Consider the following 24,966-nt stretch of genomic DNA (forward strand, 5'->3'; position numbering starts at 1 on the left):
ACACCATCATGGGGCAGAAAGCTGGTGACTGGTGACTCCTGGCTGGGCTGTATAGCACAGAGAGAGCACTCACGTCTCTCTGGGCTCAGAAGCAAAGTCCCTCTGAAAGGACATGTTGCTTCTATGCTGGAGAACTGAGTAAATCTACAACAAAGCCCAGACCCAGCTGTTCTATGGAGTAGATGGACTTTGTACTAAACTACTCAATGGTGGTCCTTTTTCAACTACTCATATCACCATTCAAAACAAAACAAAACCACAAGACTCAAAAGGAAGCAGAAAGATACGGCTAAGGAGGAAAATCGTCAGTAGAAGCAGACCTGCAGATGATCAAGATATCAGAATTAGCCAATGAGAAGTATAACGTATTCTTTATAAATATGTTCCTAGTAAAGGTTAATTATGCTCTTGAAAAGATAATGAATTTTTTTTCCTGGGCGGTGGTGGCGCATGCCTTTAATCCCAGTACTCAGAGCACAGGCAGTCAGATCTCTGTGAGTTCGAGGCCAGCTTGGTATACAGATTGAGTTCCAGGACAGTCTCCAAAGCCACAGAGAAACACTGTCTCGAAAAAACAAACAAACAAAAGATAATGAATTTTTAACAGTTAACTGGAGATACAAATGTGAGAGTAAAAGGTAAACAGCCTAGGGTTTGTGTTTTGTTTTGTTTTGTTTGTTTTTTAATGAGAAGAGTAAAGCAAGAAACATTGAAGACAAAAACTTAAGTATTTGACAAAGCAATGTGTAGGGAGGGAAGGATGGTTTTAGCGGAAGGGAGGTGAGGCATGTTCATTTGGGAAGAAGGATTGGGAGGTAGGGTAACAGCAAATAGGAAAATAAGTATCCTATAGAGAAAACTCTTTAGATTACCTCTCATAACTTGTTCCAGCATTCTAGAAATTTCCACTTACTGGCCAGCTTCTTGTTTTTCATTGTCCTGTTTGCATCTGACCCAGAGTGGAGCCTTGAGTGTGCCCAGGGATTCTGCATGCCAAACAGCAGATGCAGTAACTCTCCATTATCCGAACTCTATGCTCCTCTGTATTCTTTGGGGGCCACATGTTCGTGGCCTTTCCTCCTCCCTACTCTCTGGAATGGCTGCGTTTACTGTTTGTCATTAGCTGATAAACTGTGCAAACTCTTCTAAAGATTTTCTGTACTTCTACCTTAAGCTGTCTTACTTAAGGAAGGACAGTGTCCATCCGGCCACTTTTCTCCTACAGCTCTTAGTTGAAAAAAAAATCTTCTAGGTGGTCCTTTCTGTCCCTGTTTGATTGGATTACGAAACTTAAATCTGTCATCTCTTTAGTGACTCAAAAGCAGTCCACCAGGGTATATTATAGCTCCACTCTCAAAAGCCAAGCTGTTAAATGCCATCTGGGACATGTTGCTGCTGCCCATTGGATATATTTCACAACCATCACAAGAGCAAAATGACAATAAAGATTTGTTTCTTAAATCATGAAATCATTAATACAAAGAATAAGAGAAGAGGCACATGCCTGTCATAATGCCAGCACTCAGGAAGATAAAGGGGAACATCACAAGTCAGAGGCCAGTGTGGGCTACACATCAAGACGCTTTCTAAGGCTGGCAAGATAGCTCAGCAGGTAAAAGAGCCTGCTGCCAAGCCTGACAACCTGAGTTCAATCCCTGGAACCCACAAGATAGAAGGAGAAAAGCAACTCCACAAGATGTCCTTTGACTTCTACACATGAGCTGTGGCATGCGACACATGCCTCCTCCAACACACACAAACAAATAGATATGGGGAAAGACCCTATGTGAAAAAGAGAAGAGCTAGCAGCAAAGACCCTGTGCGGGCTGGAAATGCGAATGGCGCGTGGGAACTGACCTGTGTGAGCCTTGAAGCTGAATCCTAGGCCAGCAGTAAGGACGGGCAGTGGTGCTGTTTATACTCTAGAACTCTCAAAAGTCTGGCAAGTGGCATCATTAGCCACCTTTGGGATTGGCAGTAAGACTAGAACAGGACTATTAAAACTGCAAAAACCACACAGACTCTCCTGTCCTCTCCTCCAGCAGCCTTTCCCCTTCATCGGCAGACATCTTCTCTGGATAGAGGAAAACAGGGGTCTCTGGAGTGTGAACTGCTCGATTCCTAACACAATTCAGCACAGAGTTTGAACCAAAACCAATAGAGAATGAGTGAAATTTTGCATGTTGAACGTTGAAACCTCCATGCTGCTTCTCCAACTCAGTGTTCAGAACACCGGACTTTGACCCTCAAGCTAGAGTTTAGAAGATTTGTCTCAGCTGGGCATTGGTGGCTTGTGTCTGTGAACCCAACGCTCCTAAGGCAAGATGGAAGGCAGAGGCAGGAGGCTCTCCCTCCAGGGACCAGTCAGCCTGCAGGATGCGGGGCAGCAGAAGCAATACCGTAGGAGAGACCCCACCTCTACATGTGACTTTCCTCGGAGCCTATTGGAAGAGGTGATTCATGAGACAATGCAGTAAAAAACAAGAGAGAGGCCCCAGCTTAGTTAAGTAACAAGTCTGTAGGTATGAAGGCGTGGTCTTGCTGCATCAGTTAACTGGCAGAGGACAGAGGTGGCCAGATGATATAAGTAAACACACAAAGCAGTTAAAAGAAGTTACCATGAAAGTGGGAATTTTTTTCCTTTTTTCACTTCTTTTTGTGTAGTATTTGATTCTGCATATTACTTTTCTTTTTTTTTTTTTAAGAAATACGTTCCCTTAAGTGGAACACCCCCAGTAGAGAAGTTTAAGCCTTAGGCAGTGACAGTAGAATTCACTTTTGCATGCCCTGCAAATTTTCTGGGAAAATTTTTAACACCTAGCTAGCTTTCCCTGGTGATTTTAGGTTTTTATGTTTCGATGCAGGAAAGAGCTCATCAGGAATGGCTTTGGGGAAGCAGGGCCTGAACTGTCTCCTAGAAAATAGATGTTTAGGCCTGGAGAGATGGCTCAGAGGTTAAGAGCACTGGCTGCTCTTCCAGAGGACCTGGGTTCAATTCCCAGCACCCACATGGCAGCTCACAACTGTCTGTAACTCCAGTGGGTCTCAAGAGATCTGACACCTTCTTCCGGATCGTGGGAGCACCATGTATGCATGTACTGTACATGCAGACAAAACATCAATACACATAAATTAAACGAGAAAATAAATTAATTTTTAAAGAAGAAAAAGAAACTCCTTGCTCCCGTTTGATGTTGGCCTTGTCATAATGGCCAGTAAATGAAGGTTCATTCTGGATTCCCTGGACTGCTGCGTCTCCCATTTTTTTTCAGAGCCCTTTCCACAGAGAGCTGTCCCTGCTGCAGACCTTTGATTACCAATAATTAATCTCAGATGAAAGATTCAGTACTCCAGGCTTCCTCTGTCTCTGACCTAAGAGAACATGCTGTGAATGGTTTGTTTGTTTGCCTGCCAGAGATCTTATCTGGGCCCATAAGAGTTGATAGGATCATTAAATCAGCATTGATCTCTCCTCAGTCTCCTTTTTCAGCAAAAAGGGGTGTGTGGCATCTCAACCCTGGATAAAAGGGAGACTTAATATACGGCACAGGGGTCATTCAGTAACGGCTATATTTAATAGTAGTAAAGTCTAAATAAGTCAGCAATGTGTCCTCATCCCCATGTTTTCTCTGCAGTTTCTCAGTGTATTTGGCTAACTCACTACAGAGCAACCAAGCCAAATGGCCAAACCACCCACTTTCTTATTCCCAGCACATGAATTAGAAGGAAGCCAGCTGAAATCCAGGCCAGCTTGTAAATGACTTGTGTGTCTGATTTTTGTTCCATGATCTGAAACTCAAAATAAATCAAAAAAGAAACATTTTCCAAATAACGGCAAATTCACGCACAGTCTCCAGCCTCTTCAGTACACATGCAAAGCTGATAAACAAACTATTCTGAACAGATATGACTTAGAGTTTAATTCCTAAGGCACAAACAGATACTCACGTATAGCAAGCTTATGGAAGGAACCTTTGTGTTCAAGAATCACAAACCAAAGTCAAGACTAAAGATCATTTTAGGAAGAACTTGGAACAGAAAACCTTTGAAGAAGGGTCCTAAGAGGCAGATTTTGAACTTAGAAAACAGTGATCATTGCCAAGCCTGGTAGCACAGGTTTATAATCCCAGCTACTCAAGACGCTGAGGCAGAAGGATGGACATCTGGGTTATTTAGTGAGTTCAAAGCTAACATGTCTCCAAATTACAACAACAACAAAAAAAGACAGAGATGAAGGAAGAAAATTACTTAGTTTGGGATATAGTTCAGTGGTAGTGCTTAGTATGTGTGAGTTCCTGAGTTCTATCCCTGGTAACACACATACACACTAGTGAATGTGTCTAACAGAAACCTGTGCCTAACATACAAAGACAGATCAGGAAGGTGGTGGGCATGCAGAAGTTGCTGTTGGTTTAGATATTTAGATAAACTTACTATAAAAATATAAAGTTCTTGCCAGGCAGTGGTGGTACACACCTTTTATCCCAGCACTCGGGAGGCAGAGGCAGGCAGATCTCTGTGAGTTCAAGGCCAGCCTGGTCTACAGAGCAAGCTCCAAGGCAGGCTCCAAAGCTACACAGGGAAACCCTGTCTGGAAAAACCTAAATAAATAAAGTTCCTGACTGCAACTTGTTAAACTTAAAAATTGAAGGGATAAACAGAGGGCCAGGCAGTGGTGGTGAATACCTTTAATTACACTCAAGAGGCAGAGGAAGGTGGATCTCTGAGTTTGAGGCCAGCCAGGATTGCACAGGGAAACCCTGTCTTGAAAAACTAAAACAAAACAAATAAAAAAATAAAAAAAAAGAAGAAGAAGAAGAAGAAGAAAGCTTCAACAGAGGAAGGGTGCAAGCACTGAGCTATGAAGAGATCAAGGCATAGTAAGTTAGTTCATTTTGTCGATAGGCCTGGGTCTTCAAATACACATTTAAGTACAGATGTTGGGCACATCCCTCCTCAGTGCCTTACATCTGAAATGTATGTATGTATGTATATATGTATGTATGTACCATGAACTGAGTGGTTGTTTAGCAGGAACAGCACCTATCCATCTACCAGAAGAGCAAATGTGCTATTCAGAAGTAGAGCATGACTCCAGAGGAGCAGTGAGAAGGGCCAGGACTGAAAGTTCTAGAAAAGAGAAGTCGGGGTTGAAGAGATAACTCCGTAGTAGAAAGCTTACCTGGGTTCAGTCATTGGCACAGCGAAAAGAACAGAAAGGTCTTGGCTGGCCTGTTACCAGGTATAGAATGTTTTAGAAAGTGCAGGGATGCCTGGAGAATACATCTAAAAATTAACAAATTTCAGGAGTGTAAGGCTGGAAGCTGTTTACATAGGAGTTGGTTTGCATAATTATATAGACCTAACATTGCCCTGTCTTTTTTTTATGTTACTTATTGCTGCTGCTGTGTGTAAATGTGTGTGTGGGGGGGTGTTCGTGCCGCACTGCACATGTGGAGGTCAGGAGACAACTTTATGGAGTCTGTTCTCTCCTTCCGCCTTTACGATTGAACTCAGGTTGGCAGGCCTGCATAGCGCCATGGCAGCAGACCCTCCTTGTCTCTGTAACGAGGCTTTCCTGCTAAGGAAATATATCACCGACTACATTTAAGTCACACATTTTGCATTATTGGCAAACGCAGGACTAACCCCAAGCTTTCTTCTTTTGGGATACAACCGTTCGTCATCTACATGAATGCTGTTTCTAGCACTGCTTCAGTTTTAACTGCTCACCCCTCTCCCTCCTGTCCTGCAGCTGGGATGAGAGCAGCTCCATCAGCAGTGGGCTCAGCGATGCCTCAGACAACCTCAGCTCGGAAGAGTTCAATGCCAGCTCCTCGCTCAACTCCCTCCCGACTACTCCCACTGCTTCCCGCAGGGGCTCTACAATAGTGGTATGTGGTTTTTGGAAACACAGCCCACCGGGTCAAGGCGAACCACAAAACGAACTGTGTAGATGTTGTGAATGGCGTCATTGTGACTGTATTCTGTGCTCAAGTCTATCTAGAGTGATACATGTAAGAATTTCCCCAGCTGGGCAGTGGTGGCGCACGCCTTTAATCCCAGCACTCTGGAGTAGAGGCAGGCAGATCTCTGTGAGTTTGAGGCCAGCCTGGTCTATAAAGTGAGTCCTAGGACAGCCAGAGCTGTTACTCAGAGAAAGGAGAGGGTGGGGAGGAGAAATGAGGGTGGGGGGAGTTTTTCCAATTGGAGGAGAAAAGGTACCCTAGAGACAGATAAAGTGTGTCCTCTCTGGAACCTAGGGGTGGCGGGCTAGTTGACTAAACACTATGGAATAATCCAGGCCCTTCAGCACACCGTTCCCCCTGCCTTTCTCTGCCCTTTTCTTTCCTCATTAGCTACGCACAGACTCAGAGAAGCGCTCTCTGGCAGAAAGTGGGCTGAACTGGTTTAGTGAATCAGAGGAGAAGGCCCCCAAAAAACTGGAGTACGACAGTGGCAGCCTGAAGATGGAACCTGGGACTTCAAAGTGGCGGAGAGAGCGGCCAGAAAGTTGTGATGACTCATCCAAGGGTGGAGAACTGAAAAAGCCCATCAGCCTGGGACACCCAGGGTCCCTGAAGAAGGGCAAGACCCCACCAGTGGCTGTCACCTCTCCCATCACTCATACAGCCCAGAGCGCCCTCAAAGTTGCAGGTGAGTTGAGATAAAGGGAGGGACAACAGTTTGATGGTTTTCCTTGACAGTCACAAACCTATAGAACGATAGCATACGTTTGCTTGAACATACGATTATCCTGTCTGATCCTTAGGACAGTTCTGTGAGCTAGGAAAGATGGGTGTTACCGTCTGCCTTACAAGTCTGGAAAGTGACTCAGTGAGGACAGGGGGCGGAGCTGTAGTCTTGTAGCTGGCAAGATGAACAGGAGGGAGAGCATATTCAGAGGCAGGTTCCTCCCTTCAGGTGGTTCCCACTGATTCTGTCTTTCCCTCCCCAAGGCATACTTCTTAGCACTGAAATAATATGTTAAATGGTTATGGAAAAGACATACAGCCAGACATGGTGGTGCACACCTTTCATCCAGCACTTGGGAGGCAGAGACAGGCAGATCTCTGAATTTGAGGCCATCCTGATCTACAGAGTGAATTCCAGGACAGCCAAGGTTATACAGAGAAACCCTTTCTCAAAGAGAGAGAGAGAGAGAGGGAGGGAGGCAGGGAGGATGGGAGGGAAGGAGGGAGAAAGGAAAGGAAAGAACAAAACATTCAGAAGTGCATTGTTCCTAAGGTTTACCCTCTGGTCACTTTGAACTTTAATCAACATTTCCCTTTAGTGTCCAGACATTTTCTTATCTAATTCATTGCATCCCCTCCTTCTTGCCCTTCCTTGACGAGTTATTAAATGCACTTCCTTCTTGATCATTTTCGTGGTTGCCTCTTCCATTTTAACCAAAATAAACCACCCCACAGAAAACAATAAAAACAAACTAAATGAAAGCCTGCTTCCTTCCTTAGTCCCTCTAGCAAGAAACTGTTCCGCTTATCCAAGACCCATTTACCCATATTTAGGCCTCTAAATTTTTTTAACATATAGACAATGGTTCTTTTTCCCCTTAGAGAGAAAGAAAGGTGTTTTTAAGATATTATAATAGGCCAGATGGTGGTGGCACTGCCTTTAATCCCAGGACTTCTATGAGTTTGAGGCCAGCCTGGTATACAGAGTGAATTTCAGGACAGCCAGGGCTACACAGAGAAACCTTGTCTTGAAAAACAAACAAACAAAGATGTCGTGATAGTAACTCTTCCTCTGTTTCCGGCCTCTTTTCAGGCAAGCCTGAAGGCAAAGCTACAGACAAGGGCAAGCTCACAGTGAAGAACACTGGGTTACAGCGCTCCTCTTCTGATGCTGGCCGGGACCGCCTGAGTGATGCTAAGAAGCCCCCATCAGGCATTGCTCGCCCCTCTACTTCAGGATCCTTTGGCTATAAGAAGCCTCCCCCTGCTACTGGCACAGCTACTGTCATGCAGACAGGTGGCTCAGCCACCCTCAGCAAGATCCAGAAATCCTCAGGCATCCCTGTCAAGCCAGTAAATGGGCGAAAGACGAGTTTAGATGTGTCCAACAGCGCAGAGCCGGGATTTCTGGCTCCTGGAGCGCGGTCCAACATCCAGTATCGCAGCCTGCCCAGGCCAGCCAAGTCCAGTTCAATGAGTGTGACTGGTGGGCGAGGTGGACCTCGCCCGGTTAGCAGCAGCATTGACCCCAGTCTCCTCAGCACCAAGCAGGGAGGCCTTACACCCTCCAGACTGAAGGAACCTTCCAAGGTTGCCAGTGGCCGGACCACGCCAGCTCCTGTCAATCAGACAGATCGGGAAAAGGAAAAGGCCAAAGCCAAGGCTGTGGCCTTGGACCCGGACAACATCTCCTTGAAGAGCATTGGCTCTCCAGAAAGCACTCCTAAGAACCAAGCAAGTCACCCTGCAGCCACCAAGTTAGCAGAGCTGCCACCAACCCCTCTCAGGTACCCACACTGGGCCATGTCTTCCTTTTCTGTTTCTCCAGCCTTATGCTAGATGTGACATGGCCTATTCATTGCTGTCTCTAGACTTTCATGTGGGCCCTTCCTCTCTCCTCTGTGTTTGATAACTCATTTTGTTTCTGCCGTTTCGTGTCAACACTGTCTTTGGTACCTGTGTGAATGGCTTTGCTATGCTTATTTGCACACTTCCCATGTGCATGTGTTGGCTCCCTTATGACTGAAGGTGCCGTAAGTCAAGTGTGGATTCTCCTTCCAATTGGTTTGTCAACAACATCAGAGTAAGCCTTTAGCTAAGTAGGCAGCCAGAAGAAAAGGAAACTATAAAAGGATTACCTGTTGCCCCGTAACTTGTTATTCTGAATATTTTATTTTATCTTTACTCCTCTTAGGGCCACAGCTAAAAGCTTTGTCAAGCCACCCTCACTAGCCAATCTAGACAAGGTCAACTCCAACAGTTTGGATCTGCCATCTTCCAGCGACACCCATGCTTCAAAGGTCCCAGATGTGCATGCTACAAGCTCATCAACTGGGGGCCCTCTCCCTTCTTGCTTCACCCCCAGTCCAGCACCCATCCTCAATATTAACTCAGCCAGCTTCTCCCAGGGCCTGGAGCTAATGAGTGGCTTCAGTGTCCCAAAGGAGACCCGCATGTACCCCAAACTCTCAGGCCTGCACAGGAGCATGGAGTCCCTCCAGATGCCGATGAGCCTGCCCAGTGCCTTCCCCAGCAGCTCTCCCGTCCCCACCCCACCTGCTGCCCCCGCTGCCCCATCAGAGGAAGAGACCGAAGAGCTGCCCTGGAGTGGAAGCCCCAGAGCTGGGCAATTGGACAGGTATGTGGTGGAGACCGAGCCAAGCCTGCCTCAGACTCGCTTGGCCGTTAGCAGGTCCATCCATTACCGTCCTGTGACTTTTGATACATGTTTTTCCACATTTTGAATAATGTAATTCCTTTGTAACTCCCTGAGATAGGTAGGGTTTTTTGTTTTGTTCCCATCTTGTACACAAGGAAAGAAAGCTTTATAAAAAGTTAAATTACGTCTCAGGAATCTCGTATTAGTTTTATTCATCATCTACCTTTGGCTTCCAAGTGCAAAATCAGTTCTATTGTATAACATCCTGGTTCTCACTGTCCATAGTACGACCTTTTAAATGACTAACTACACCACTTCAACTCCTAACAAAAGGAAAACATCTAACATTTCAAATATTTCCCAAGTTCTGAGTCAAGAATTTGATTGTGACCATTGTATTATTTGTTTATAGGAATAGATTTTCATAGTTTGCTGTCTTGTCTCCAGAGGATATACCCCTCAAAGCTATGGTCCCAAACTCTAGTTTCCAAGATAGGCTCATCTCTCTCTCTCTCTCTCTCCCTCCCTCCCTCCCTCCCTCCCTCCCTCCACAGCAGTCAGCGGGATCGGAACACTCTACCCAAGAAAGGACTCAGGTAACCCTTAAATATGTTTGTTTGTTTTTCTACCATATACTCAAGACTCCTGGCCTGTTAAAAATTTCAGCTGGGTGATCCTTTAGTCCCAGCACTTGGGAAGCAGAGGCAAGTGGATCTCTATGAGTTCACTTCCAAAAATAAATAAAATCCAACCCAAACTAACCCAGACCCCATGCACGAATTTAGTGGCCCTTTTAGTCTGTCATTTGTACTTGGTCCTACAAAAATGCCACCCACATTCCTCTGCAAACTCACTATCAAGTGAATTAGCTTTTATATTCAGTGATTTTCTTTGCTGTCAAGGGAGAAATGAATTTGCATACAGGAACCATATCCTACGCTGATATCAGAACCCTACAGGAACCGTGTCCTTACTCCATCCTATGCTATCCTTCCTCCGTTCAATTCATCACCTCACAGTGGACTTCTGAGGCCACTCACATAGGCAAGGAACAGGGAGTGTGAATCCTCCACTGTTGGGATAGCACTGAGTTACCCAGCTAGATGGGGATGGGGGGAAGCCTGTCACCTGAAAGCCTGCACACGGAGCTATAGAGCCCTGAGTGGAGAGGAAGTCCTAAGGCTTCATCTGTCCTTTGTCCCCATCAGGAGCTCTCAAGGGAAGGGACTTTGCTGAGTTACCATCCCTTGCCTAGCTCAGGCATCCCACACACAGCTAAGCCTCTCGTGTCACTTGGTAGCAACTCAGACTGAGGTCCCCTGCTACTTCTTCAGGTACCAGCTTCAGTCCCAGGAGGAGACCAAGGAGAGGCGGCACTCCCACACCATCGGTGGACTTCCCGAATCCGACGACCAGGCAGAGCTGCCATCTCCCCCTGCACTCTCCATGTCCTTGAGTGCAAAGGGCCAGCTTACCAACATAGGTCAGTGTCTGTGGTCACTCGCTGTGGCGGGAGATGAAGCAGGGCTCGCTCTGCAGAGTGAGGCGAAACGACTAGGCATGTTTGGCTCAAGTTGCAGGGGGTTGCTTCATGGCGCCTCAGGTTACCAACCCAAACTAAAGATGAAGTGTTCCAAGGGCCTAAACTGAAAAGTTGCCCCTGGGCACAAGCTTCAGGCTCCTGGTGGAGTCAGAGTCTGAATGACAACATGGGAAATCTATATTCCAAGGCCTGAGCTTCCAGATGGGTGCTCCATGCACGGTACGGCCAGGGGCAACTTCCTACAGGGTGATACCAACCTGTGGGGCTGATGAGCGGCAGGCGGAGAAGGGTTGTTGATTGCAGCAGAGAATGAGGTCTGTCTCCAAAAGGAAAAGCCCAGATTCACCAACTGTTCTGGGTGAGCCAGGGCCATCCTAGCCCTAAAGGCAGACTGACTAAGACTCGTCCTAGGCAGGCCACATCCGCTTTAAAGCCTGCTGAGAAGGGAAAGCTGGGGGAGAGGGAAGTGACTCTGACTCAGACACAGGATGGGGAAACAGGCTTCAGGAGGAGGGCCTGACTCCAGCTCAGACACACACCAGCCCTGGTTCTGGGAAGCTCTGTGCCAGGACCAGTTTGATAGGAATCTCTTTGGGACAAGGCTGGAACAGACCTGCCATGTGCTAGCTGCCTCTCTCTGAATCGTCTCTCCTTTTAGCTGAGTGAAAGAAATCAGTTCTTTTGTGATGACTTGTGACAAGCCTGAGCAGTGATGGTGGGGAATTTGAGGAAAGATAGGAATGGAGGTTACTTGTTCCTGAGGAAGGGTCATCTGGCTTCCGTGGGCTTATCAAATGCAGGCTGGGACCAGCCTGTTTTCTGTCTCCATTGAGAGCCAAAGGAGGAGAGAGGCCATTTGTGCTGTAGAACAAGAGACTGGGCCGATCAGTAATTATCTTGGAGGTTCAAAAGGGGTAAGACAAAGGTGTGGATTCTTCTTCCCAGGTCTTTATAGGCAGGGGAAACATCTACATGCTGTATGGAGGCTAAAGGTCAGAAGCCCCACAAGGATATGAGCCATGAAAGGCAGAGATTCAGCAAAGGAGGAGTGGGGGTGGTGGCCTCTGTGGTCGGCCTACCCCACAGCTGTGGGTTCCACAGCCTCACTGACACTTTCATCCCTCTGTCTCTCTGACCTTCATTCCAGGGGATGCTGGGCAGAGAGGCCATAGTCTAGTTTGAGATCTCAACCAAAGTGACCTAGAGTGACACTGCTTTACAGGGGGCCGGGGGCTTAATCCCTTTCATAACCCTGAGCCCATTGGATCCCACAGCCTGGTCCCCTTCTCTGTGGCTGGTTCTGTTTCGTCATTTGGATCTGAGTCTTGATCTGATTCTCGTCCCCACTAAGACAGCTTCCAGTTGTGTTTTTGGGAACCACAGCATCCCATTTTCATCTGCACATCCTAGGGATGTGAAGGTTTCGGGAAAGCCGCCAGGCCCCCAGCCTCACCTTCAAAAGCAACGACTCCAAGGCAGGCAGCGTTAAGAGAAGACCCTTATTACAGACCGTGGAGTCCTTCTCCATTAGGGCCTAGCCTTCCCAGGAGGGGCGACTCCTAACCTCCAGCTGCTCGCACACCCCCACAGCCCCACCTACTGCCCCTTCCTCTCCTCCCTTCTTCCCATTTGCCTCTCATTGACCCCTGCTCTGTCCCCCACAAGGGACCAGAGAGCTGATGGCCCTGCCTCTTCTCCTGCCTCCCCCTCCCCCTTCCCCCCTTCCCTCTGTCCTTCCAGTGAGTCCCACTGCGGCCACCACGCCAAGAATCACCCGCTCCAACAGCATCCCCACCCACGAGGCGGCCTTCGAGCTGTACAGCGGCTCCCAAATGGGGAGCACCCTGTCCCTGGCCGAGAGATCCAAGGGAATGATTCGGTCAGGATCCTTCCGCGACCCCACGGATGATGGTGAGACTTCATGCTAATGCGGTTCACACTCATCCCGGCTTTGCTGGGCTCCCTCACCCACCACCACCTCCACTGCCACCGCTGCCGCCACCACACACACATATTTAATTCACAGGACATCAACTTGGGCCATTTCAGTTCTGTCTTCCCATAACTTTGAAGGGTCTGGGGGCCCAGAAACCTTGGGTGGCACCACCTAGCACTGGGGTTTGGGGATGGAGCATCTACCATTGGGGCCCAGGGAAGGGAAATCGAACTTTGGAAGGGTTAAATGCGACTTCTAGGTGCTCTGAGAACAAGAGCTTCTATGCATGCGAAGTCTTTCTTTCCCTTCGGTGTCTCTCAGAAGAGATACGGGGACAAAATGGCAGCTCTTAAATTCATACAAACAACTAGGCATCTCAGTCCTCTTCCTGGAATGCTGCAAAGACTAGCTCCCAGGCTGGCCATCTGATGACCGATGGTAATCTGGGTGTTAATGGAAGACCAGGCCGTGGGGTTCATGAGACCTCCATTATTGTCAGGATGCATCCCTAGTAGATGTGTTAGCTCTGTTAGTTCTTGCAGCGGGTTCTGTTGAATGATCACAGAGTGTCCCCCACTTCCTTTTTTTTCACCCGACTGGTCCCCAGGCTCAGAGGCTAGCACTGCAAGGGTGAGGGGAGGAGGCACAGTTAGAATCGGAGTGCTGGTTCTGAGCGGCTCTGACAAGGAACAACCCCTTTCTGCAACCTAAAGTGCTTTCGTGGCTGAGCAGAGCAGGTGCTGACCACACGTGAAGATCTCCTTTCCCTCTCTCTGGACCCCTATGCTCCTCAGTCAGGCTGAGCAAGGGACCACCAGGAGGCCCAGGCTGTCAGAGGATACAGATGAAAGGGGAGGCTGTCTCTGTTCAGGACCATATCCTCGGATACCGAGTGCCTGCTGTGGGATGTTGGGATATAAACGGGATGCCCTGTGTTGTTCTTTCTGTTTGTTCCAGATGCCCTCCAAGAGTCCAAACTCCTGCCTTTGGGCTCCTCCCAGGAGCTCCTGGGCCCTGGAACCCGCTGCTAACCCTCTGTGCTCTCCTTCTCTTTCAGTTCATGGTTCGGTGCTGTCTCTGGCCTCCAGTGCCTCCTCCACCTACTCCTCAGTAAGACCACTAATGTCCCTGCCCCTCCCCTGCCTACCATTCCACATTCCCTCAGACCTCCTTTGGTTGGGTATGGATGGGGATGGGGAACTGCTGTCTCTGCATCCCACCCTGTGGGCCTGGGAGTGGGTCTAGGGGGAGGCACCCAGCACTTGAAGCTCTCAGATGAGTGTCTTGGGTCCTCTGTCCTTTCTGGCCTTGTCACCAACTCCCAAGCAACTCTGGTGTTCTTTTTCCCCTTCTCCTTTGAAAAGTGAGAATCTCCTTATGACAGCACCGGCCATGGGAAATGTTTCTAGCCCCGAGATGAGTAGGTTCCCAAGACTGGAGACGCAGTGCCATGCAGAACTGACCAAGTGTCTATGTGGGAACCGCACAGGGCATTGGGTTGTAGATACCCTTTGACTCTTAGCTTTGTTCTGACCCCAATTCTTTCCTCCCTCAAGTTGCTCACAATCAAGGTTTGTTCCAGGCCAACCAGTCTCACTCTCTAGCCTTTTTGGCAATAACAAGACTGGCTAAAGAGAAGCACCAGAGAGAAGCCTATAATTTAAACCGGAGTGCAGCTCCAGGCAGTCCTGTGAGGAGCCAGGGCCAGGAGACAGGGGACTCATCTCTCTGCATCTCTCCATCATGCTCCTTTCCGTCTCCGCCCTGACACTTGGGCCTGGCCTCTGCACCTCCATGGTAACACCTGCTTTTCTCTCTTTCTCTCCTTCTGTGCCCACTTCTTCAGGCTGAGGAGAGGATGCAATCTGAGGTAGGGTACAGAGCCCTTGTCTCTGCTTGTTAACATCGCCTCGCACTTCATTCTCCTTCTGGACCCTCCACTGCCCCGCCATCAGTAGTTTGCCTTTCTCTTCCTTTCCCAGCAAATTCGGAAGCTCCGTAGGGAACTGGAGTCATCCCAGGAAAAAGTGGCCACGCTGACATCTCAGCTCTCTGCCAATGTGAGTACCTGAAGCCGTGTAACCCTCGCTCTAGTTAAACACAGGCAATGATGAATGCCCTGGGTTTAGACCTGTGGGGAGCAGGTTCTGTTCACGGCTCTACGACAGGAGATTTGGGGACTCCCCTTCACTTTTTCTGAGCCTTCATTTAGAGCCATTTCCCCCCACCTCAACTACTTGGTATGGATGAGCTGGTATCTGGTAATCTTTGACCTTCCTAAAGAAAGCAGAGACCAGTGGTTCTTCAGAGAGGCAGGAACAACCTTGCCCTAGGACATGGACAAAAATAGCAATGCATCTTAATTACTGAGCCCTTGGATCCCTTTCCACTGCCCCAGGGTGTGTTTATCTCTTCATCAATGCCACATAACTGAACAGGCACAGACCTGGTTATTAGAATTCTGTCTGCTGACCATGAGACCAATCCAAAGCTGATCTCCCATTCTAGCTGCTGCCTGTGTGGTTCACAGCTGGCCCTGCCTTGGGCAGCTGGCAGAATCAATCTTACTTTAGTTTTGGACTGGGCATTCGTCGCTTCTGCATTTAACCCGCCCTTCATAGATCCATTTCAAATGACTGCCTTCCTCTGGACCTGACCTTAGTTTTTCTGTTCTGAGAGATGGGGAGAAACGGAGCTACCTCATCTACCTCCCCTGAGGGAAGTTCCTCTCCAGTGACCAGTTTGCAAGTGGAGAGCATGAGAGCCATTTTCTCTCAAAATTATAAACAACAGCTGAGCTGGGTGTCCAGGAGCTTTCCAAGTGTTTGCATGAAAATAACCACATCTGCAGTTTCCGCAGTAGTTTGTGTGTTTCTCTCTTCTCTTCCTTTCTGGGGACTCAGCTGCCAGCTGAGGCCTATAGCCCTTAGAATCAGCTAGAATGTCCACCAAGGTTTTTCATGTTTCTAACATATTTTAGAAACAGCCCTTACCACATTGGTTATTGTCTTTATTCTTTCTCCCAAATCCTCAGTTCATAAGTCATGTACTGACTGGTTTGTACGAAGCCCCTATCAGACTCCAAACTCCTTGAGACCAAAAGAATTATAACAGAAACAAGAACCGTCCTTTACCACACCCGTCAAGGCCAGTGGCCCAGGTCATGTCCTGCACACCCTAGGAAATTCATGTCTGGGAGATGTTGAAGGGAAGAGGCGCCAGGGAGGCGGGGAACATCATTACGCCTGATTCATTTACACTGCAGTCTCTCAGCCATAGTGCTGTCAAGGCTGGGCTAGTTCCAGAAAATGAATTTAGAGGGTGAATTTTCTTAGAACAGGAAGTTCCATTTGGCTAAGAGAGAGCAAACTAAAACCCAGATCTGGTGAATTCTGAATCTAGAATTAGATTTTTTTTACCAAGGGTCAGAGCCCTTCCCTCAAGCAGGAGAGGCGATGCCAGGTCCCAGAGCTCTGCTCGGCATTCCTGATGTTGAATGGAACCACCAAGCTGCTGAAGATGACACATCCTGGCCGTGAAGAGACCTAGGTCACTGTTTTGCCTCCAGTGCTGAACTCTATGCAGAAGATGACTTGGCCTGCAGGCACCCTGATCTGGAGTTGGGATTTGAGCAAGGTTCAGTGTTGGAAAAGACAGAAGAGAAGAGCAGGGAAAGCCCAGTTCCCCAGATGAGGAGATGATCGTGCAGACACGTGTGAGGCCGCTAGGGGCTCTCCAGGATCTTAAGTAGATTTTCATGGACTATAAGCGTCTTGCCAACCGCATGTGATAGTACAATTAGAAATAACAAGAAGAGTTGACATTCAGAAGACAGAAGGTGGGAGATGGAGCGATGGCTCAGTGGTTAAGAGTACTGGCTGCTCTTCCAGAGAACCTGGGTTTGATTCCCAGCACCCACATGGTGGCTTTCAACCTTCTGTAACTCCAGTCCTAGGGGATCCAGCACCCTCTTCTGGCCTGTATGGTGCCATACACACATATAAATAACAAACATAATAACCCACATACAAACGATACGGGTTAACACTTAAAAAATGATAGGAGGTGAGAGTTGGGCCTGAGAAGGCAAGCAAGAAGATTGCAAGTTCAAGTCCTGTTTGAAACACTGAATTCAAGGCCAGCATGAGTAACTTAAAAATCTTCTCTCTCTCAAAAAAAAAAAAAAAAAAAAAAGACAAAGCGAAAGAGATATATGTCTGCTAGGGAGCCCAGGCCTCAGCAGACTCACAGGAAACACAGAAGATACTGCCTCCAGCCTTGTAGACTCCGAGGGCACTGGTGAAATTTGCCTTGGTGGTCAGAGAGGACAAGTCACAATGTGAAGTAATAGGAGGCAATCAGCATGTTGCAGATGCCGCAGGGATCTGCCCAAAGCCTTCTGCCTCTTGCTAGACTCACCATTTGCTCCGGTGCTCTCACTGGAGACTGTCCATCCTTGAGTGATCCCTTTCTGCTCCCATGCCTCAGTCCCTTCACTTTTCCTATCCCTTTGCTGCCAGTTGGCTAGCTGGAGATCAAACCACTAGGTACCTTTCCCCAGCCTGCCTACCAGAGGTCTGTGTACTACTAGAGGAGCCCGAGTTCCTACAGTTTCCAGTGTAGACCCTGACACCTAGTGGCCAAAGTGTGGAATGCCCCTATGTGGTTTGCACAGCCTCTGATTTCCCTCCCACCCTGCCAGGAATAAGGCATTGTCTCCAGAACCAGGAGACAAGAATAGTCAGTCAGGTGCAGAGGCAGAAGATCTAAGCTGAACAGACCCTACAGAAAGGTCATTGGTACCAGGAGATCTGACCCTAACCAAAAGCAGTAAGACTAATTCCAGAGGCTGTTGCCCTCCCCTCAAACCTTCCCCCGACCTAACGCCACTGGTAGGTGGTAGGAGCCAGATCTCAAGTTTCCGAGATGCTCCAAAAGCCTGCCCTACCTTCTGCACTGTTCCTGGAGAAGCTGGTTCTCTCCAGAAAACCTAGTTGATTCCACCTTGCCTGCCTAGGGAAATCAATACCTTAAAACCACCAGGAGTTTTGTTTGTACCGGTCAGCTCTGAGACGCAGGCAATCTGTTAAACTGCTCCCTTGTCAGCCGTTTCCTCATCCTCAGCCTCACGTGCCTTACGTTCTTCTTTGTGTGTTTGTGTCAGGCTAACCTGGTGGCTGCGTTCGAGCAAAGCCTAGTGAATATGACATCCCGCTTGCGACACCTGGCAGAGACAGCTGAGGAAAAGGTGAGCGGCTCGGGGCGGTGAGTTCTAGGCATCCTAGCCAGGGCCGCGTCTTCCCTCCGCGTCTCCTCACTTTAGTCGCCCTGGTTCTCGGCCTGCCTGTCAGTACCATACCCCGCCTTCATTACTCCCAGTTCCCTGGCCTTTTCTGGGCACAACAGTAGAATCCCATGCCTGCTGGGTCACTAAGTGTTCCTGCTGTGCAAGTAACAGCACAACTGTCATCTCTCCTAGGACACGGAGCTGCTGGACTTGCGAGAAACTATAGACTTCCTGAAGAAAAAGAATTCGGAGGCCCAGGCGGTCATTCAGGGAGCACTGAATGCCTCAGAAGCCACACCCAAAGGTAGGATTCTAGCCACAGAGTGCAGGAAACAGAAAAGCACAGGAGTCAGTGAAAGGCAGGTGGCTACAGGGCCCGTCACACGCCAGCTTTCATGTCCCGTTTCTAGAAGGTGAGGACCCTTAGGTGATCTGCAGCGTGACGTCTGGATTGTCCAGTGAGGAGTGCCAGGAGTGTGACCCCGTAACCCCTGCACAAAACTCCTTTGTATAAATGTACCACATTTCTTTTATTCATTCGCCTGTTAAATGACTGGTTCCCTTGCCTGGCTGTTGAGAACAGTGCAGCAGCCAGCATGGATGTGCTATGTTTGTTTGTTTTTTAGCAAGGTCTTGCTGTGTAGCTAGTTGGCCTCAAACTCCCTTTGTAGACCAGACGAGCCTCCAACTTGCAGCAACCCTTCTGCTTCACCCTTGTATAAATGCACAACACACATCTTTCCCATCTGCGGTTTACCCAGCTCGGGTACTCTCAGCCTAGGTACCAGGCCGTTAATACAACACTCATGTTTGGCCCTTGGAGGGAGTTCTCTCTGGTGCCTACACAGTCCCAATTATACTCCCCTCCGTATTGTTCCTGTCCTGGCTCAGGTTCTCCACTGTTCTTCCCCTGAGTTGCTGCAGTAATCCCCTAGCTGGCTCTGGATGCTCCACTCCCTACTTCCCACCCCCACCCCCCCCATTAGCTGCATTGTCAGTTCAGATCAGAAAGCATTCCGATGTAAATATGAGCTGGTTATTAGATAAAAAGAATTATGATTAATTTCCTTTGGTCTGATAATGCTATTGTGAGCAAATATCCATATTCATAGGAGATATGTCTTCAGGCATTTAGCTGTAAAATTATCATCTGCAACTTATTTTCAAATTGTGTGAGAAACTGGGGAGGGCGCAGATAGAATAAAGTTTGCCATGGTTGAGTTAGGCCGAGGGCAGCCGAGTGAGTGAGTGCTGATTTACTGGGCTGTAAGTTTTCCCTCGTGTTTGAAACGTTTCAGAAAAGCAGATTAAAACAGGCCAGATTGTATCCCCAGCCCTTCAGAATTACACACCAGCCTCCTCCTGCTCCAAAGTGTGTGTTTCTTTTTGGCCCCGTCTTCCATAATTTCCTCTTGCACCTGATATTCCATCTATAAATAATCCTGCCATATGGTGGACACTTTTCTAAGCATTTTACCTATATTTACTTACTCCAGAAAACAACCTAACGAAGCATATGTTGTAATGAGGAGAATAAGACAGAGAAAGTAATTCGCTCCATTATCACAGGTGATATATCTGAGATATTCAGCTATTTACAGCTTCCCAAGTGAGCTTTGCCCTTGAGATAGACATTTTCTAAACGAATAAATTAGGACTTTCTGCTGTGACTGTTCACAGTAGCCTTAGTTCATTGATCAAGAAGCAGCTTCATAAAGAGCATTTCCTATAGCTTCACTAGAGCTAGTGCTGAAACAGTAGTACCCAGGTGTGTTTTATTTATAAATAGCCAAAACATGTGCATGGCACAAAACTCAAGATGCACGAAATGTTTTCTAGCTGTTGCAGATATTTGATGCTACAAACTTATCTTTAGCACTCCACCCCTTCCCCAGTCCTGAGAGTTGAAGTCAGCACCTTAATGCACAGTAGGCAAGCACTCTACCACCAAGCCATATCTCTAGCCCTTTTTTGTTACTGAAAGTGTCTTAGATACAATTTTTAATTTAGTAGATGGACTTGTAACTATCGAAAGCTCCCTATGCTAGTCAAATACTTACTAGTTTTTTCCCCTGGGGGGGGGGTCTTGAACCCAGGACATCTGCGTGTACCTTTCTTCAACTCTAAATGCTTTTCTTGATGTTTCCATCTTAAATACCTCTACTCTTTCAGTACTTAAACGTCTCACTGTTGGCCCTTATTCCCACTTTTTTTAAGGAAGAGTGGTTCATTTTTGTTGCTATTGCAAACCTCAGAGAATTCAAGTTATCTGCCTTGTCAGATGACAAACTAGAGCTCATTCAGGTTCAACATAAGGCACACGGCTGCTTACAGTTGACCTTGAGCCAAAGGCAACCAAGTTTTGCTAGAGGATCATAAAAATATAACAGGACATAGGGCTAGAAAACTTCCACAAGTTTAGAGCCAGCCTGGACTACAGAGTCAGTTACAGGTCAACCTGTGCTACAGAATGAGACCCTGTCTCAAAAAATAAAACAAAACAAACAACAAAAACAGGTATAATGGCTCATACATGTAATCCCAGCACATGGGAGGCAAGGCAGGAGGACTGTCACAAGTTCAAGGCCAACCTGTTGTATATAGTGAGACTTTGCTAAAACACACACACACACACACACACACACACACACACGCACGCACGCACGCACCAACCAAGCAAGTGGTGGTGTCACACGCCTTTAATCCCAGCACCCAGGAGACACACAGAAAACCCTGCTTTAAAAAAAGTGTCCAGGGCCAGCTTCAGTTAAGTCCTTTTCACAAATAGTCAATCTGAGTTCATTACTGAACCCTTCTATTATACTAACCTGGGGATTCTTTCTTGTTGTGGTTTCGTGGTTTCTTTACTTTAGTTGTAGACAGGGTCTTGCCATGTAACCCAAGTTAGCACAAAACTCACAATCCTTTAGCGTCCCAAATGCTGGGCACCACTTTGCCCAACTTAGACCAGGAGCTTCCTGAGAATGGGGATTGTTTCTTTTATTTTTACTTTAACATTTTCTTCTATGCTGAAGCATGACTGTAACTCTATAAGTATTTATTGAATGCATAACTACCAAACGAGTAGTATGTACTTAGAAGTTAGTGGGCCCCACACCTCTCTTGTCAGCTGCAGCTAGACTCCCTTATAAGCCTCATGACTTCTCTAAATCTACCTCTGTGTTCTTCCCACTTGTACTGGCCAATAGAACTCCGGATCAAGAGACAGAATTCCTCGGATAGCATCTCCAGCCTCAACAGCATCACCAGCCATTCCAGCATCGGCAGCAGCAAGGACGCTGATGCCAAGAAGAAGAAGAAGAAAAGCTGGGTAGGTGGTGTCACGGGAGCCGACCTGTGGTAGTTCACGTTTACCCCTTCAGGACCAACCAAGAGATAGTCCCTTCTAGTAAGGTGTCAGTGTGTCATCTGCTGAGAACAAAGTGTGCTAAGTCCCTTCTCCTCCAGCCATTGCTAGCCCCCCCCCCACCACCACCACCACTCTCCCGGAACTCTTTATACATACCTGCTCTCCTGGGGCTCTACCTGCTGGTGAGGTCAAAGGTATTTGGGCACAGAGGGAGCTGAGAAAACATCGAGGAGAAAAAAAAATGACATATCAGTCCCTCCCCCACTCTCTCACTGCGGAGAGAATTTATAAGCCAAGGGACTCGTTCTAGATGCTCCCGGGACCATTGCCTTGGTTTGGGAGAGGTGCCGCTGGCTGGCCCAGAGGTGGGTTTGTTATGTGTGCTGTCCTCGTCCCCCACCCCTAGCTCTAAACTGACCCTGGGTGAGCTTTTCTAGAGTCTTTAGGCAGGTGTAGGGGGCTGTCTGACTGACTGAAAGGAAGAGTGACCCAGAGTGAGCTGTCTTGTCCCTGTCCCCTGCTGATGAAGGCTGGCCACAGAATGTCACCTAGTGCAGACAGGAGCCCGCTGTGTGAAACAGCTGTGTGAAATGAATGATTAGTGTTGCTGCTGCTTCTTTCTTTTCATTTTTTCCTTTTATTTCCTTCAAAATGCTGACTTCCAATCCCTATTTTTTTCCAGGTTTATGAGGTAAGAGACTCAGTTCCTCTCCCTTTACTTTTTCTTTCCCTTTGCACACCCTCCCTAATTCCAGAGCAAGTACCCTCTCCTTAAAACAAAAGGGTCACTCATGACCCCAACTGCCCCTAATTCCTAACTCACTCCACTGCATGGTCCATCCACGATGCCCCTCATGAGGACAGAGGAGTGGTCTGCTTAGGGGTCAAATGGGAAATCTTAACAAAATCCACATCTATTGCCTGCCATCTTCCCCTACTCCATGATTGGCCTGCTATAAAAAGCAGACCATTGAGCTCCTGTTATCCAGAAAATGGGCCTTTTGTTTCACTCACCATGAAATCCCAAAATGGAAGAGGCTCAATGAAGGCTATCTGGATCACAGTTTCTGGAGACCTGTCCATTTCAGGCTTATAAAAAAAAAATCTTTAGAATAGTGTGAACCAGAGACAGGTGAGGGATTTATTTTATCCAGGGCAGGGAATGCTCATCACCCCAAACTGAAGGCCATGGAGCTTCCAAGGACATCTCAGGACTAGAGTACTGTCCAGGGCAAACAGGATGTGGCCCAGAATTTCTATTCGAAAACAGATATGTGAGCCCCACTCTAACTGTATCCCAGCATGGTACTAGGATGTGAAGGATAGAGAATGCTGAGCTCATTGCCCCAGTCACTTAGAAGCCTGCCAGCCTGGTGGTGTATGGTAAATCCCAACACTAGGGCGACTGAGGCAGAAGGAAGACCATGAATTCAATGGCGGCCTGACCTACATAGTGAATTCTAGGCCTGAGTTGGAGCCTGGAACCCACACAAAGATGGAAAGAGAGAAATAACTCTGCAGAGTTGTCTTCTGACCCTACACACACACACACACACACACACACACACACACACACACACACACACACACACACGCTGACTATATCATCAGAAACCTTTGAGGGGTGCTGTATTTCCTACTAAGTGGATCTGCCTTGGGAAAGTTCTAAGACACCCCGTCCCTAGCAGAGAATCCTGGTTCTCTTTGCTGAATACATCGGTTGAACCAGGCAACCAGTGTTGCTCTGTAGGGACAGAGCAAATGTCCCCCTGCAGCCCTGACCATCAGAATACTGAAGCTTACATAGAGCACTACTGCCATAGACATGTAATGATTGCACAGGGCTCCTGCTGTGGGCAGACACGGTCACAGGATGTCTCTCTAGAGAGGGAAGGAGACAGAGACAAGAGATAGACTGACTCCCATGGGAGAGTGGTGTGGAGAAAACTCCACCAGATTGAAAATCAGGAAGCCTGGTTGTCTTGCTTAAGATACGGTGTCAAGACAGTCCGTCTCAGCTCTTCCTCTCTGCAGCCGCAGCTCTGGGGTTCTTTCAAGCCCTGGTGGCTCCATGGTAACACATCCTAGCCAACCGCACACATACTCTCACCTGTCTCCTCAAGTCAGTTTGGTCCTCACGTCTTATCTAGAAGTTCCACACACACCGCATCCTAGCTATAAGCTCCCGGGAGACCTCAGATACCTTGAAAGGGGACACTGCTCAGCCCCTCCCACCACTACTTTTTCACTTACTGTCCCAGAGATCTGGCTTGCCTTTGTCCCCTATAGCCTTTGACCCCTCCTTTACTCTCTGTCTCTTGCTGCCCTCCCGTGTCTGTGTCCCTGTGTGTGCGTGTGTGTGTGTGCATGCTGTATGGAGGCATGTGAATGGGTGTGGGTCAGGTCCTTGGCTTGCATATCTAGCTCACATCCCTAACCCCAAAACTCATCACCAGAATCAAACAAACCATGGTCAGATTACAACGCCTCCAAGAATGACTAGAAAATAGCTCCTTATTCTAGGACTCTTGGCATAGTAAGCAGTGCCGAAAGGTGGGCATGGGGATAAAATACCAGTATCCCCAGCACTCAGGGAGTAGAAACAGGAGGATCCAGAATTCAAGATCACTCACTGCTACCTATATATTGAGTTCAAGGCTAGCCTGATCTACATAAGACTCTGTCTTAAAAAAACAAAAGACAAAACAAACAAACAAAAAACAGGAAAGAGATCTTCCATTTAGTAGTTTTAACCACTATGCCATGTGCTGAGAACAAGAAATACTAAGTGAAACTTGATATCACTTCCTTCTCTTGATCTTCACAGGACTTATATTGTCAGTTTCTGACTAATTTGTGAAGAGAGTAATAGATTCTTGTATAATGAGCCCAAGTCAGAAGTGGCATCCTAAGACCCACAGAGCATCAAATAATGGAGGAAGAGAAACTGAACTGTTCAGAGATGTACCATGTGACTTAGGGAGAGTTTTTTCTGTCATGAGGGACACAGCTCCCTCCATGAATTCAGTAAGTTCCCCTGGCCTGTAATGGCAGCAAACCAAACGGTCCTACTCTTGTGCTCAGTACCAACTTCTAGATAACTCCTCCGTCCAGCGGTCAAGTGACATCTCACAGAGTGGGTGTAATTACAAGTAAACCCTCTGCCTCCACATCCCTGTCCCGGCCCTAAAGCCATCTTCCCCATCAGCCTTGACGTCTCTCTCCCTGGGATCTGTTCTCTTCTAGCTTCGGAGTTCCTTCAACAAAGCCTTCAGCATTAAAAAGGGTCCCAAGTCAGCCTCCTCGTACTCTGATATTGAGGAGATTGCCACACCTGACTCCTCAGCCCCATCATCCCCCAAACTACAGCATGGCTCCACGGAGACTGCATCCCCCTCTATCAAGTCCAACTCATCCTCTGTGGGCACTGAGGTCACTGAGTAAGTGCTCTGTCCACCAGCCACCCTGGTAAACTA

The 24,966-nt window shown here is 47.7% G+C and overlaps 1 protein-coding gene across 11 annotated transcripts in view; it reads left to right on the plus strand.

The window, feature by feature from the left end:
- Nav1 (neuron navigator 1) overlaps positions 1-24,966 on the plus strand; it is a 243,256-nt gene that overhangs the window by 200,339 nt on the left and 17,951 nt on the right. For 3 of the 11 annotated variants that reach the window (XM_040739017.1, XM_040739016.1, XM_040739026.1), the window contains 15 exons: positions 5,756-5,894; positions 6,360-6,657; positions 7,789-8,482; positions 8,890-9,333; positions 9,909-9,950; positions 10,689-10,837; positions 12,638-12,808; positions 13,891-13,943; positions 14,680-14,703; positions 14,816-14,893; positions 17,998-18,081; positions 18,313-18,424; positions 21,330-21,451; positions 22,173-22,181; positions 24,737-24,930. In XM_040739017.1, the coding sequence (XP_040594951.1) occupies positions 5,756-5,894; positions 6,360-6,657; positions 7,789-8,482; positions 8,890-9,333; positions 9,909-9,950; positions 10,689-10,837; positions 12,638-12,808; positions 13,891-13,943; positions 14,680-14,703; positions 14,816-14,893; positions 17,998-18,081; positions 18,313-18,424; positions 21,330-21,451; positions 22,173-22,181; positions 24,737-24,930 (2,613 nt within the window). The remainder of the gene's footprint in view (positions 1-5,755; positions 5,895-6,359; positions 6,658-7,788; positions 8,483-8,889; positions 9,334-9,908; positions 9,951-10,688; positions 10,838-12,637; positions 12,809-13,890; positions 13,944-14,679; positions 14,704-14,815; positions 14,894-17,997; positions 18,082-18,312; positions 18,425-21,329; positions 21,452-22,172; positions 22,182-24,736; positions 24,931-24,966) is intronic. The other 8 variants (XM_040739018.1, XM_040739023.1, XM_040739019.1 and 5 more) reach the window with 8 other exon arrangements.

The sequence above is a fragment of the Mesocricetus auratus genome, unplaced genomic scaffold, assembly GCF_017639785.1.
Source record: "Mesocricetus auratus isolate SY011 unplaced genomic scaffold, BCM_Maur_2.0 Super-Scaffold_100676, whole genome shotgun sequence".
Classification (NCBI taxonomy): domain Eukaryota; kingdom Metazoa; phylum Chordata; class Mammalia; order Rodentia; family Cricetidae; genus Mesocricetus; species Mesocricetus auratus.